General features: G+C 44.0%; 1 protein-coding gene across 1 annotated transcript in view; it reads right to left on the reverse strand.

The window, feature by feature from the left end:
* The window catches only part of LOC119443035 (sodium-coupled monocarboxylate transporter 2-like), a 109,290-nt gene that overhangs the window by 40,446 nt on the left and 52,585 nt on the right, over positions 1–16,259 (reverse strand). Inside the window, exon 5 of the mRNA XM_037708164.2 lies at positions 13,477–13,544. Coding sequence (XP_037564092.1) covers positions 13,477–13,544 — 68 coding nt within the window. The remainder of the gene's footprint in view (positions 1–13,476; positions 13,545–16,259) is intronic.

Raw genomic sequence — 16,259 nt, forward strand, 5'->3', positions numbered from 1 at the left:
AAAAACGCCCGTGTGCTTGCGTTTTATTGCGATAGCAATTATATGGACACTCCAAAGCAGATTTCTGCCGTCGGCGTCGCCGTCGCCGTTGCCGTCGCCGTGAGGTTCCGTATGACGTCAATGGAGATGAAATCGTCGCCGCGCGCCACCGAACGCTGTATGTGCGAGTGAAAGGGCGCGAGGGACGCGCTCTTTCACGGGGAGTGAACGCACGGCGGAGAACAAACGCGCGTTCTGCGCCGTGCTCCCTTAAGGGCTGCAAAAGTAGGCGTCTCTTTCCTCCTTTGTAATCACCTATATGTAGAGCAAACGCGCCTTCTTCCGACGCGTGAAAGGCCGTCGGGGGGGGGGGGGGTGGAGGGGGGTAAGGGAGGCGACGTTTAGCTGCGGCACCAAGTGCCTATTTATATCAGAGGCTCCGGCAGCAGTCACCAACGCCGCACGCATTTTGAGCGAACGCGGGCAAAACGCCGACGGCGTCGACAACAGTTCTGCGTGTTGCCGGTGCTGCTGCATGTCCAAGTTTATACAGCTGATAAAGCTAGTATCATTGCTCCGTATAGCTCTCTACAAATTTGCTATCGCAATTGATGCTTCGCCTTTCAGGTGAAACTGCGACAACTTTTAGTGCACGTTAAAGAACCCCAGGTGGTCAAAATTAATTCGGAGCCCTCCTCTATGGCGTGCCTCATAATCAGAACTGGTTTTTACACGTGAAATCCCCGAAAAAAGAAGAATGCTTCCGCGTTTTTTTTGTCTATTTCATAAGTAAACAAAATATCATCCGAACTTTAGAACTATATCAGTTCGAAACCAGCAAATCAGTGCAAGCAGCTGATATGAAAAACGTAAAGGCCATGAAATGAACAAGTTGATGACAAACATTTTGATCAATCTTTGTCATTCAAGAACCTTGTTTACATTATTGTACATATGCAACGGCCAGGGAAAAACCTCGATGACGCTGTCCTTCGTTGCAATAGATTGCGCAGGAGCAGTTGTTCCCGGTCGTGTATTGTAATTACTAGAGACCGGATTTTAGGCAAATGCCTTTTTGTTTCTTGCGCTTCTACCGCCCCACTTTGATTTATGAGTATGAATTAGAGGTTAAGAAGGGCTTTAATAGCGATTTTATAGTGCCTATAAATGCCTATTTTCGAGTTTGTGCCTAAATGTCTATAAATGCCTATTTTCAATATTGGCGCCTATATTAACACTATTTACCCTCGAGTGTCACTTTCAAGTGCCGTTAGAGACCGTTATTCATGTTACCGGGCAACATTGACTGTCCGGAACTCTATGGGGTTTAACCTAGTCCTCTAGTTCAACCAACTCCTGGAAAACAACCGCTAGCAGCAGTGAAATTGGAGGCGTCGGCCAGCATACGCCGCCGCGCTGACATGGCGCGAGCGATTGGCGAATGCGAAACCGCGGAGAGCCGCCAGGGGAAAGGAGAGTGAAGAGCAAAATAAGGAAGAAAAATGTTATGAGCAGGCGGCTTTTGTTTTGTTTGTAATTTACTTTTTAAGGTGTTCACCACCACTGAGCGTTCCTTCTCAGCGTACTAGATCATTCTCAGTGACAAGCGGCATAATTTTGAATCCAAAAATCTGGAGATGGTGGTAATTAGCTATTCTTTCCACAGTCTTCACAGTGATTCTTAGACTACGTTCCGCTTGCTCTCTAAACAGATTTCTTCAAACATGTGCACTTCTAATGGGCGGAAGTGTATTTGACAGCGTTGGGACGTTTTGCCTGTACAATTCGGATAATCTCATTGTGTGTGAGAAAATTGCCAGAGTTGTGCCTAACAGTCCTCAAGTAAGAACATGTTAATTTCTTAATAAATCGTAGTCTCTCTTGCATTTAATATTTATCTGTTATTGTTGTGTCTTAAATTATTGCGTCAGGCAGACATAAAGTACCGCATTTTTAATCAGTATTCCCAACTTTCAAGTATTATTTTTCATGCATGTTTCACTATATGCGACGCTCGAGTACAGTGGCCGTTGAACATGAATATGAGCAGTGTGCTTGTTGAATTAGGCCAATTGATCGTCAATAGTCCAGCAGTTTTATGGGGCAACTGCACGGCTATGTTCAACTGTTGGCGCATTTGTCCAATCATACACAATAACATTTCTAGTGTTTTTTTGTGTTTTTTTTTTGTCGTAGATACAGGTCACGCACGTCTTCGTTTGAAATAATTTGCATTTATGTAAAGATTTATTGTGCCTATATTTACGACGTTGGAAGCCTAAAACGTTGTATTGCCTGCCCATTTTTGGCGCCTAAAACGCGCTTTTTTAATGTCCGAAGATCCGGCCTCTAGTAATTACACCGATATTATAGTCGCAACAGTGAGTACATATAAAAAGCAGGAGTTATGCAACATATACATTAGAAATGCGAAGATAGAATGGAATATACAAATGCGAAGATACAACTTGATAAAGGGCAAAAAGTGTCGCTGCAGAAACAAAGTTCATTGCTTGTATACACAAAACCGCACAAGATATTTAAGTATACAAGCAAATCTCCAATTATTCTACATATCTAAGCAAACGTCACTGTATATAATGCGTGAAACAAGACCAATAAACATGTTGCGCAGTCAGAGATAGTAAACTTTACGCATAAAAAGACAGACGATCCAGGCAAGAACAAAGCTATCGCGATATGTACTTGTGCCATGCGGTGGTCAGGGCAGCACCGTATGGGTAGAATAATAGAGGAATATTGCAGACATCAGTACGAAAATGTGCGATTTAGCTGCCTGCAGAGCGGCAACAAATATTTTGCACCCAATTTTAAAGAAGGGTATTGCTTCGGTTCAAAAAAGAAGTAAAAGCAGGTACCTAATAAGGAAAGAAAAGGCCAAACGAAAGCCACAAATTACGCGGCAAGTTTTATTGCCCTATATCCGTGTGTGTTTCTTGGGAAACGTCACGAGGGCCGGGCTTTCAGTGAGCAAGGTCGGTCAAAATTGGTTTTTTATGTCCTCGTAATTTTCGTACTCGCATGATAATTTTGATCATGATGCTAACTGTTAGAATAAACGGCGAAATATTCTGCGGTTTTAAAAGCTAATGAACAGTCAACGTTTTCATAATTACGAGTTTATGGGCGTAAAGGAACAGAGCTTTTTACTTGCATTGATTTTTGCTGCTTCGCTCTCTAAAGATAAACTTCACTGGGTGGGGAAGTGTAGCGAAGCGGTCAATGGCCTCGGACACGTTGATTCCGACGTCTCTGTGGGCATATAGAAGCGCCAGCCTAACTATGCGTTTCACAGACATTGTAGAGCGCAAGTAGTTTTTAGCAATGTTATGTTAAAAAATATTATTGCGATAGCAATTATATGGAGACTTCAAGCGGAATTCTGCTGTCGCCGTTAGGTTCCGTATGAAGTCCAAGGGTGATAAAATCGCCGCTGCGCGCCGTATGTGCAAGTGAAAGCGCGCGGGGGACGCGCGCCTTCACGGAGAGCGAACGCACAGCGGTTAGAAAACGCGACTCCCGTCGTGTGAAAGGGCGTGGGGGTATGGGAGGGAGGGAGGGGGGGGACACTGTGCTTCGGCACCAAATGCGTATCTTGCACCGGGCGCAAGGGTAACTGGCGACGCAATCTCCCACGCGAAGGAAGGCACCGCGGCAAGAAGGGAGGGGGGGCTTCTACTGTGCCAACAAATGCGTTCTTGTAGAGTGTACTAGAATAGGGTCGAGTGGGACGAGCGGCTGGGGCGGCGCATATTTTGCAGTGAGGCGCCCGATGTGGCAAAATACTGTGGCGGCGCTGCGATCGAAGTGGAGTGGGCCGCATCAAGGTCGCGCCGTTGGAAACTGCTGGCGATACAGCTCGGCAGGGTCATTCGTGCTACTTCGCGCGCTGATATTTGCGTTCAGACCGCTCAAATGGTGTTCATAATTGCATATGACATGTATTTATGCCTTAAGAATTCCTTGCTTTCTCTTCTTTATTTTATTTTATGTTTAACGCCGCTCGGTGATGCGCGTGCATTGCGGCCGCAGTGTCGGCTTTCATTCTACTATGGTATACGGTTCCCTTTGGTAAACAAATATTTTTCTCGTTCTTCAAGCAGCATGTATCTCTCGTGTGTATTGTTGCGCATATAGTTTTCCATCGGTAGGTGTTGCGAAACGCAGACGAAGAAACACATGTAACCTTCCTGCTTGTCCCTTCTAACAAGTATACAGCACATGTGCCCCATCCGGCACCTTGTACTCAGACTTACGGAAAGCATTGTTATAGATAAAAAAGTGTAAACTGCAGCGCAACATTCCATTCAAGTTTCCGCCTTCCTCGGGTAACAGAACGAGGAGTAATTGGTACAGCGTCATTCATTGCGGTAGGACCTCGAGCGCCGAAAACAGTTTTAGTTTGTCATTTTATATGCTTATGTTTGGCCGTATAAGCCGAACTTGGAAAATTTTTTCCCTGGCAACACTGCAAAAAGAAAAAGAAAGAAGGAAAGAAAGAAAGGTGCCGTGGTAGTCTTATTAGTGGCTATGTAGTGGATACGGCGTTGGGCTGCTAAAATCTATGGAACTTGCGGGTTCAATCCAGATTTCAGAATTCGACGGGAGGGAAATCGAAAAACACTCATGTACTTCGACTTAGGCGCGCGTTAAAGAAGCGCAGAGAGTGAGAACTAAACCTTATAATCATATCGTGGTTTTGCCACGTAAACCCAAGAATTTATTTAATTTAAAGAAGAGTGAGAAAAGCATGTGGTTGCGTTCTTCGGCTTTTTTCTAGGGGTGTAAACAAAATAGTTGTAAATTATTCTCGAGTCTGATTTCCGTGAAAAACAGGTTACGCTTATCCTATATTTCATACATAAATGTAATGACGTTCCCAAATGTATGACCGCTCAACTCACCAGCTTATATATTGTAAACGGCTGCTTTCAGTTATCCGGTGCACTATCATAACGACCATAATGAAACAATTAAAGGAATGACATACCTCACGTACACGTAGAGATATGTGCAGATCTCTTGTGTTCGTTGAAGATGAGTGCGGTACCACATGGGCAACTCAGTTTTAATGGGTTGCAATCATGATGAGACTGTCAAAAATTCTTGTCTGAGTCAAGTTGGCCGATTTACAGGCTGCGCCCAAACGGGGCCGTTTATATTGAATGATAGCTAAGAACTTCTTAAGCAGGACTTATTAACACCCATGCGTTGATTCTCTCAGGAACTGCGCCTCTGTGCAACAGCCACGACTCTCCAGCAGCACAGTCATTCGGAATAACAGTCCTCAGTTGCATCGGTCACTCACTTTTGAGACTTCAATGGTGCTGTTATGCGTTACATTCGAATGGAAACGAATATTCGGTGTCGTGCAGTATATCAATTACACTTGTGTAAATATATACAGGGTGTTTCAGCGAACACTTTCAAAATTTATTTAAGGTGGCCTGTGGCAGATAGCCCAATTCTAGCTAATGAGCTGGTCTGCTCGAAGAGGCGCACATACACAAGAAATTGAAATACATGATAGAATAATTAACAGAAGTTCACTAATTAAGTTTTTAACTAATTACCTGATAGCCCATATTGCAATTTACAAATTGTAGCTGTGGAGTTCGCAAGGCGGATCAACTTGGAACGAATTCTCGGGATGGCACCATTTTCGAGATATGAATTCCCGAACTTTGCGAAGAAATGCATGAAACACCCTATATATATATATATATATATATATATATATATATATATAAGATGGTTTTGCCTGCTATGAATATTATGCCTGCGAATGAGAGTTTTATGTGCAGTATTCACTAATAAGTGTGTTTGTTCTGCAAACACGTGCGCTTATTCCGGTCGGGAGTTCTCACTTTTTCAATTAGTGCATCTCGATGATGATGATGATGATATTTGGTGTTTTGTGGCGCAAGGGCCAAATGTGGTTAGTGCATTTCGAATATTTGTTATTTTTTCCCTTACACATATATCATGAATATACACATCTATGTACATTTTGACTTAATTGCCTAGAAATACATGTATTCGCCATTCTTCGCGCCACGCAAATAATAAACCTGGTTTATTTCACTCTAATATTGTTTACTTCGATCATTGTCCCTGATCAATAACCACCAACAAGAAGCGCGCGTAAAATGACACGATATCAATAATAAAATGTTCTTACGTAGCTTAACGTTGCAGAGATACCGATTACTTTTAGAAGATAGTGGTAAAAACAGCAGTTCACCTGGCTAAAGCTACATTTGGTACCAGCCGTCAAGAGTTATTGGCGCACCAAAGCAACTAAAACATTTAAAAAATGTACTGCACAGACAGGGCGTCCGCCAGTGGCCGCGTAGCGAACGTGCGCTCCCGAGCAGACGACGCGCTTGACAACGACAGCAAAATTGAAGACGTCGCGTTGTATAATCCATGCTTCAAATATAGGTATGTTTGGCAAAATGGTGTAAACACAATTTTGCAGTTGAAATAAAGCAATATTTTAAGAGCGTACTATGCGCAATCGGCCTCGGCGCCTGCAGCGAAAGTACGTTGAATATGCCGCGGAGCGCGTCTCCGCCCTAAGGCAGTTCGCTCACAGCGCCCTCGCACAATTTTTCCATACGCGGCACCTCAGCGGGAGAGCGCCGTTAGGCACACTCGACCATTGTCAAGTACACTATAGTTCTTGTACTTTGGGCCTGTGCCGGCTGTCAGTGTAGTCGCGCGCACCGTATCTTGAAAGCGATCTCCACACGGCTCTGACTACACTCTAGCTCTGACCTTTGTATGCGCTGTGCTTACGCCGCTCAGTTTCCGTTGAAGCGAGAGACCGCACGAACCTTCGCTCGCTGTGGTGGGCGCGCTTCCCCACGCCCGCGTTTTCACAGTGGTTTTCTGCGGTCATCCAGTCTATTCATGTTTGCTTGTGCGCGCTGGCACCAGGCTTGTTAATTCAGTTAGTAAGCGAATGTGTCAAGTTTATGAAGCCGATAATACTATTATCAATACTCCTTATAGCTCTCCACTACTTTGATATTGCAATTGATTCTTCGCCTTTCGAGCAAAACTGCGACGTTTTTTTCTCTCTGCGCTGGCAGTGGTCACTGGAAGGGTCACTAGAATCTGCAGCAGTTTGTACACATTTACATAGAACCTGCAGTCGCAATGAGAGTGGGCATCAATTGCGGTGCTAAAACCTAAAAACGCTCCTTCGATGTCGTTGGTATCGTTGTATAGGTACCTTGCACAAACAGTAAGCTGTTCGATTCCGTCGTTTCGTCAGCAACTATGGAGAAGCAGCCTTCAGCGTTTACTTATGCATCTAGGCATTTTCATAATTTCACCACAAAATTGTATAATTTGGATTTGTACATCTGGCCTTAAATACGAGGCATTAGTGCGGTAACTTTCCAAATGGTTCTTATGTATCTCCACAATCAGCTCGCATGCAAAGTGCTCTGAAAATATACCAGCATTTTCAGCGGGAGCTTTGCTTAAATCCACAGGACCACTGTCCCTATGGCCACGGAGAGCCAGACCTTGTCGCCCGCAAAAAAGAACTGCCTCAATAATAGGCCGTTAGCTTCTGTTTTCTTTTATATTTCTTTGCGTGCCGTGGTCCAGCTGATCGATCACATTGGGCGCGCTTCCTGAAAACGTTTGGAGAAAATTATTAGCTGCCAGCTGACAGTCACGGTGATATTTAGTATTTTCGTGTGTGTGGAAGATTGCGAGTGCGTGCTTCCATTTCTGGAACAGCTTGGATACGAGGGCTCCAGTGCGTGCATGTTGCCGAAGTTTATAAGAACATTAAACCCATAAGGTTCCTTAATTGAAACTCTAAAGCACATCTTTAGAACGGTCAGTGCACCTTGCGCGTCAAAAGTTTATGAGAACTTTATACCCATAAAGTTTCGGAATTTAAATCCATGCGCTCCGTAGATTCCGCGGCCGCTGTGAGATGCCGTAACACGCCCGCTCACTATCGAAAAGCCCATGAAAGTTTGTGCTCGGATGGGGCTCCGTGCGTTATGTGACTCCAGGTGCAAGGGTGTTGCCACAAAGTCCAGCCTGAGTTCGCAATGTTCGTGCCGAAATGTCTTTTCGAGTGTCACAAAGACATTGTAGACAAAATTGCGGGGGGGGGGGGGGGGGGGGGCTGATAAATATTCATACGAGACCGCAGATGCAGTGATTCTGATTTGCAATGCTAACATTTTAAAACAAAATCATTGCATATGCTTCAGTTTTAGGAATGAACTCGCTGCGAAGTATCAGAACTCTTTTTCCCGCAAAAATTTCAATAGGTAACCCGTAAAATAGCGAGGGATTGTGAGATGCGCTGTCTGCTAGCTGCTTCCGGTTCGAGTCAGCGCAGCCGCCGCCACCGCTTCGCCGTTCAATTCCATTGATGCGCTTGCAGTCCGTTCTTCTTTCTTTGGTTTTACGTGCCAAAACCAGTTCTGTGTATGAGGCACGCCGTAGTGAAGGGCTCCGGATTAATTTTGACCACCTGGGGTTCTTTAACATGCACTGCAACGCAAGCACACGGGCGTTTTCGCATTTCGCCTCCATCGAAATGCGGCCCCCGCGGCCGGGCTTCGATCCCGCGAGCCCGTGCTCAGCAGCGTAACGCCTTAGCTGGCTGAGCCACTTGCGTTTGCAGTCCGGCTTTGTCCCACTCGAAGATTACCCTGTTGCAGGTGCCTAAGCAAAACCATCGTCAGCTGTTCAGCCGTTGGCTGCTTAAATTCAAGCGTTAAAGGTGAACACATGTAACTACTGCCTTGCAGCAACCCTTGCTGAGTCAGCTGTGCACAAGCAACAGAGGAATGGCTGCCACTTCCAAAAGTGTAACAAGGCAGAGACCATCCGTGAACAAAAAGAAAATGAACGTACAGTGCCACTTATCAGGCGGCGATTAGCTGTGTGAGGGCCGAAACGGAATGATTCCCCAAGATATTTCTTTCTCTAACATTGACTCAGACAACCAGAACTATGTCAGTACTCGCATGCACATATAGAGATATTTTGAAACCAGATTTTACGGCGCGAATTTAAGCGGGACACATCGAGATACATACATAATACTCGTAACCAACTAGGCCTCCTTAGCTCATTTAGCACAGATAGAGATAATGCACAGCCGTAATATGACGGCGATACGGCCATTGTTGACAAAAAAAGCGAGAATGTCTAACTACGTACCACTTCAAATGAACCTAGAGTTTCTACGAAGAAATGCCGTTGACAGCGCGCAAAGTTATCATTTTCAGCACTAGCAGTGTCGTTATACCGACGATATCGGTTTCTAGCTGCGATCACAGAACAGCATGCACCGCTGTAGCCATCGCCTCAGCACCCGATTTTCTAAGTAATGCTACCATACGCTTGATAAATTATAGGATAAAGATGGCTTTTTCACCTGTCTGACTGACCCGCAGGCAGAGCAGTCAGTGACGGTGCGTCCAAGCAACGGCAAATGTCGTGCAGCTAAACCTGGCAGAAAAAAAAAGGCCGCCGAAATGAAAACCAGAGTTCCTTTATGAATAAAAGCGTATCCTTGTCTTGGCTCGTCATCATCGCGCCCAGAATGAACTGAAACCTAGAAATCAGCTGCATGAATGGTACGACATTGCTGGTCGACAAAGCGGACGGAAAGATTCGCACGACTGACAGTTGAAACCGCGTTAAAAAACACGTGCGCCGGCCATGCGGCCGATGCCGCCGCGTTGTCCGTCGTACCGGAAGCTGCTAGCAGACGGCGCGCCCCACAATTCCCTGCGATTGCTCGTTTTACGGGTCACCTGTTGAAACTAATACGCATGTCACGGGTGCATGGTCATAGCTGGAGTACTACCGCATTAGAATAACATTTATTAGAGAGAAAGCAAACTGTTTTGAAATTGTCAAATACGTACATCAAAGTTGACGCGCGTACATGACTATTTAAATAAATAACCATGGGGCATGACATTATGTCACGCCCCAGTTTCCATGTGCAAGAGATCCATATAAAAATGTGTTTCTCAAGATCCCCAGTTTGAAAATAGCGCCGCGTGCTGTCGTTTTGATATCCTTCTTTGTCATTTTAGCGCTATTTGGTATCTCAGTATTACAGACTAACAACCCCGAATTACCAGCCTGGCTAACTAAGATGTTTTGCTTCAGTGAACATTTGTCATAATTCGCAAACTTCAATGTTTTAGTCATCCTGGCTACGTTGGATCACTTAGTTGTTGCCTACAGCACATAAGGTCAAGTGACAACTACAAATAACTTCCCGTCTGCAATGCAACCGTCTCGCCGTGGTCTACCCTAGAGCGGTATTTAGGCCCCTATTTTGCTACATTTAAATCACTAATATGGTGGTCTCTGTCTACGATGCTAATATATGTATGCTGACCACATTAGTATATTCTTGAGAGCTGACAACATTGCTTCACTGATTGACCTATAAAGCTGTCTACTAGAGTAATTAAAACTGTGTACGTCAATTACTGCGCTCCATGTTATTAGCGCAAAGAAAAAAGTTGTCATTCATAGGTCTCGAAACAAACAAGCGAACATTGCAAAAATAGATTCGGGCAAGAGTCATTGACATAGCTCAAATATTTAAAACATTAGACACAATAATACTTAATGACCAGATAACTTTAGATGATCACATAACTCTTTTCGTTGTTTACAAGCACTATTTTTTCTCTTCTTTATGAGCATCGCTATCTAGCATTAGTGTCATTATGGAATGCTGATAATATGCAGTACATTGTTCCCTCTTAACCTACTGTAACCTCATATACTGTACAACGTCACAAGAAATTGTATTAAATGATATTTGTTAGAGTTTTTTATTGTTCAAGAGCTCGCACAAACACTACACTCAAGAATTCTTTAAAGCAGAATATACTTGAATTGCCTTAAATATATATTTATTGCGTATGTCGTATTTTAAAAATGAATGCGCTAAAAAATTTACGATTTGTTCAAAAGTACGTCACAAAACCTGACACAAGGAATTTTAAATATTAAACGAGAAATGCATATTAATTGAATATAAAAATGTTTCACACCACACAGGGTTTACAAAAACTAAATAATCTTCCACCTAGGTACCTAAATAGGCTTCCAGAAAATACGAAATCCGACGATATACGGAAAATAATATATCAGGCAATTACTTTCTGGATTGAATGAGCCTTTCCTTCTGACTGAAGCCAAACCAAGAACTGTTTTTTGGCCAACCTATTTATTGTGGAATTCATACTGTATTTTCTATAGAGTGTTTATTGTATTTTCTATAGAGTGTTTATAGATCAAATCCCGGCCGCGGCGGCCGCATTTCGATGGAGGCGAAATGAAAAACGCCCGTGTGCTTGCGTTGTAGTGCACGTTAAAGATCCCCAGGTGGTCAAAATTAATCCTGAGCCCTCCACCACGGCGTGCCTCATAATCAGAACTGGTTTTGGCACGTTAAACCCCACAAAGAAGAAGAAGAATATAGAGTGTTTATTATCCTATATTTTCGTTGCTCAGTATTTCCAGGCATAGATTTTGTGAATTTGTTATACCACTTTTTTCCGAAGATGGTAATGTTGATCTACAGGAGTATTTTCATGGCAAGATGTGTTCTTTTTCGTCAAAATGTCACGGCATTTAGTATTATGTTACCTTTGTCGTGTGCGTCTAAACCGAATACCATTTTCACATTCCTATTTCTATTGATTGCGGCGACATCGGCTCTTCCTGCCATGAGGCCTTCATTACTTGTCAAGCTGTCAGTATGACAGCTTTTACTCCGGAGCCCAACCATCATGTATGGCGTGTTGGAAACGAACATTGCATCATATTACAAGTAGGAAAAGCAGGGGTTTGGTTCTAGCATGAAACAGAATACCGCACTTTTACTCGTGCTTCATAGGCTGTAGATTTCATTTCGTTCTCAAAACAATTAGCACACATGGTCGCATGGCTGCAATGTCTGTTCCATTGTCGGTATCGCACGAAACCACTTATGTGGTTCATCTGGTTTATGCGAAACTTGGAACAAGGACGCACGCTCCGCACAGGTGTATATACAGATTTCATAGTCGAGACAAAACACTTCTTACCCACTTTGAACCAGTTCATGGTATAGCATGCAATACCACGTCCTAGCCGTTTACAAAAACCGGTTAAGGCAGATGCACCAACAGGCAAAACGCAACGCCTTGCACCACCGACTCTGGCTAATGTATATTTGAGTACGGTGAAGCGCGATTGACGGGAAAAAAGTAAGTCAATACAGGCGGGGCAAGCGCTACTGACATCTGTGAACGAATAAACGTTCACAGTTTTCAGTAGCGTTCATCCCATCGGTCTCACCTTACTTTGTCCCGTCTATCCCGCTTACCGTACTCAAATATGCATCACCAACTGGCCCGAAATTCTACTCTTCCGACTAATGTGTTCGTCAGTAGCATGTATTAGTTTCTGACCGCTTTTAAGATACGCCCTCTCATCGCCCGTATCGCAACGACGCCTGTAGCTTCACGCCACTGCATTTATGGAAGAGAGAAAGAAAGAATAAAAGTGAGTGCTATGGGACCATCTTGAAGCCTACACATAAAAATATACAGGAAATGCTCATGGAAAATATGGCCTCCTTGCATTTAGGCAAGCGTAAATATATAGTCGCCGAGAGCGAGGAGCTTTATTAGCGAACTCTCCCGAATTTTGCTCGCCGTGGCTGCTGCTGGGTGCTGGTTTCATCCGAATAGCTGCCAAATAGCTCACACACACCACAGCACATATAAGAAACCTGTATACCTCCATCGATACTATCGCTCCATCTATGCTGATCTTGCAGATGTGCTGGTTGTCGGCCCTGTTCCCTACCGAATTACTCAATGAAACGACAAATGGTGCATTGATGTTCTCGTTGAAAGAAATATAAGTTTCAAGCACATACTTTCTTTATTAAAACAGAGCTTTCTAGGCCTTCGTTCTCGTCGTCTGGCGCGTGTGATCTGTCGGTTCTTGCCGAGTAAGGTGGTTGTATCGTAGAGATAGGGAAATAGTAAACTGGGCTGACACCGGAGACAGTGTTTGTCCGCGGTCGCGTGTACCACGTGATGGGCGTTTCGCGTCTAGCTAATTTGCCAGGCAAGCGCGTAAGCACTATGATGCAAAGCTCGTTGCAAGAATGTAAGCACTTTTAGAGCATTTATTTAGGCACCTCACTTCTTTCACTTCACATAGGTTCCAAAACTGGCGTTGGATCTGCATAATTTTTTATTATGTCATGCCCTCGCAAACGCGATTATGTTTCAATTTTGCCCTGGTACAAGTGGCCACGACAGGCCGCATTTTGTAGGCATTGTAGGTGTTGCGGAACAGTGCCACATTTGTTCCAAAGATCTCAATGGAATTCTGTAGTTTTGCATGCTATAACAACGATCTGAATATGAAGCACAAATATCTGGAACGTTAACTTACGAGAGCAGTGTACGTAGTTCCAGCGATGCCAACGATAACGCAAGAGATCGTCAATGGAACTTGAAGCACTGCAAAAAGAGTGAAAAGCAAATCCTCACTGACGTAAGCGTAGGGCACAGAATGCCACCCTGATAAATTATTTACATGCAGATGTTAAGGCGAAAGCCATAAATGGTTCATGGGTCAAAAAATTGACCGTCCGGCGCTATGACACCAAAATTCAATGACATAAACAGTGATGGTGCCACGATTGATGGTTAAACCCACGACCACTGGTGGGAGTCGAAGCCACGTCCTTTGGTGTTAATTAGGACGAAGAAAATTAAGGCACTGTTAATTAGGGTAGACTTCATTAAAGCACTCGAACCCACGACCTTTGGAGGGAAAGAAGTAATAGGTAACAACCCATTTGAATGAGAATGGCAATTAATTTACTGAACGTGTCGTGAGCACGCAGGCTTTCGCCTTCATCCTCATTAGCGTATGCTACTTACTGTCAACTTATTGCTTGAAACGCTACGTTTGTGTAAAACTGACTTAATATTGCGCTTCGTTGCAAATAGGTTTCTGCGAAGGGTACTAAAAAGCAAGAGTGAACCAGTTTAGACTTGTAAAGAATCCCTTGAAACTATTTTCATTTATGTGACTGAATGAGCTTAAAAGTGGAGAAAATATTCCCCAGGTCGTTGAAGGAAGCCGACCGAAACGGAAGGGTGTTACTAAAATATAACACCGTCCTTTCTATTAGTGCCAAACAGGATAAAAAAACTTTTTTTGTGCCAGTGCCCATCTGATCATATTGCCAAGCACTTATTCATTATGGGACAACATGACAGATTTTGCAGACCTCTTGTTGTATGTCCATGTTCCGTGATCTTATTACAGCTTAGAAGCGCCGGTTCGTGTCATGTAGCGATGTCGATGTAGTTCCTAGAATACACAGGAAAACCTTTACGTAAAGTTAATATTTTGTTATATTCCCCACTGCGCGTATGCCGTCTGAACGTCCAGACCAACTCAAGCGAAATGAGTAACCCATATTTCACGTGGCGTCATGTCCAACTCCGCATAAAGATGAGATGAGATAGATGTTGTTATTAACGAAAAGCTGTAGATGTTTGCCTGGCTGACTGCCTCAAGATTTTCATTGAAGAATATTAAAAACACGAAAACACACAATGACGTCACATGTAACTACGAAGGCACGCACACTAGAGACTTTCACAAGGTTTCATAGCCAAGACTAGCATGTGGCCTGTTTCGTTATCTGGCTTCAAGCGAAACTGAAAAAAAATCATTCTAAATGCATTTTTGGATGCAAAGCATTCTTTACCTAGCTCATTCCAGGCACTTTGCGGGAGAGGCACTTCGGTATGTATATCCTTTCTCGCAACACTTGGAGCCTTTGTAAAAGAAAGTAATGCCGGCCCGACAGATCTTCGAAGATCGAAGATCTTCCTTCGAACACAGCAGCCCATTGTTGTAACCATGATAGCTTTTTGGCTTTATTGCTTTTTTTACTGAACAAACAGCCACACAATGTTAAAATGCATCAGCCTTATTGTGGCAGACACGTATTAAAACTGACGCTAGGCCACGATCGTTTTTTTTTTCTTGCTTTTTATACTCCACGAACAATTACACAATGTTAAAATGCAACAGCCTGATTGAAGCAGACATGTATTAAAGCTGCCACTAGGCAACGATCGCTTTTTTATTTCTTTATTGCCTTTTTTACAGCACCAACAACTACACAATGTTCAAATGCATCAGCCTTATCGTGGCAGACACGTATTAAACTGCCACTACACCACCATCGCATGCATACTTCTGTCGCGCCAAAACTGAGAAGCTCGTTGAGACGTGTGGAACGTGCGTCACTTGCCAGCTTCTCGATCTCCTTCCTCGGGACAGCTCTAGACGCAGTGTTAGACTGCACCGCCTCCGGGACCGCCCCACATTTCCCAGTGATATCCTCGTCGCACCTAACGCTACGTAGAAACTGCTACGCTGTACCGGTTTCATTATCGCAGCTGTCATCGTTGTTTACACAGACATCACATGACATAGCCGTAGGTACAGTCAACCACAAAAGCTTACGGACCACGAGATCTCAGAAATCGTTTATCTCAGAGCAGCCCGTAACAGGAAATCATTAAAACCGGACATCACAATGTTACTCACATATACTGGTGGAGGCTGTAAATGCGAATAATAGGCTGCGTTGGGCGAGCCTACGCAGATATTTGGCTTTTTCTCAGATCTCGTGTTCCGTAGGATTTTGTGGTTGACTGTACGTACAGTTTTATAACGCGTAGCCTATGATGACGACCGAATCCGTGTTTTTCTCGCTTACGACCACGTCCAGTAGCAATGCAGCACACTGCAATCGACATGTCATATCAACGGCTGGAGTAGAAATCATGCCGTTCATGTCACATGATCGTCATCGACATCGTTCATGTCACATCAGTGAGTCGACATGAATGAGTGTTTCTATGAATTTAGGTGAGCATGCGTAAATATGAATTGAGCACATGACCAAGAGAGCGTGCCTGAGTTTGATTATGGCTAGTCGGTATCAGAGTGATTCTGGCGGGGCCTCATTCTTGGTCTTTGAGAAGGAGTGAGCTTGCCTAGGTCTTCTTTCTGGTTAGTCTTAGTCCCAGTGAGCCACGCTTCTCATGAAGGTTGGACAGTGATCCAGAAGGCTATAGTTACGTAAGCCTTCTGGATCACTGTCCAACCTTCGACTCTCAACGGTATGCTCTGCGTACTAGTCG

Source organism: Dermacentor silvarum, chromosome 1 (assembly GCF_013339745.2).
Source record: "Dermacentor silvarum isolate Dsil-2018 chromosome 1, BIME_Dsil_1.4, whole genome shotgun sequence".
Lineage (NCBI taxonomy): Eukaryota > Metazoa > Arthropoda > Arachnida > Ixodida > Ixodidae > Dermacentor > Dermacentor silvarum.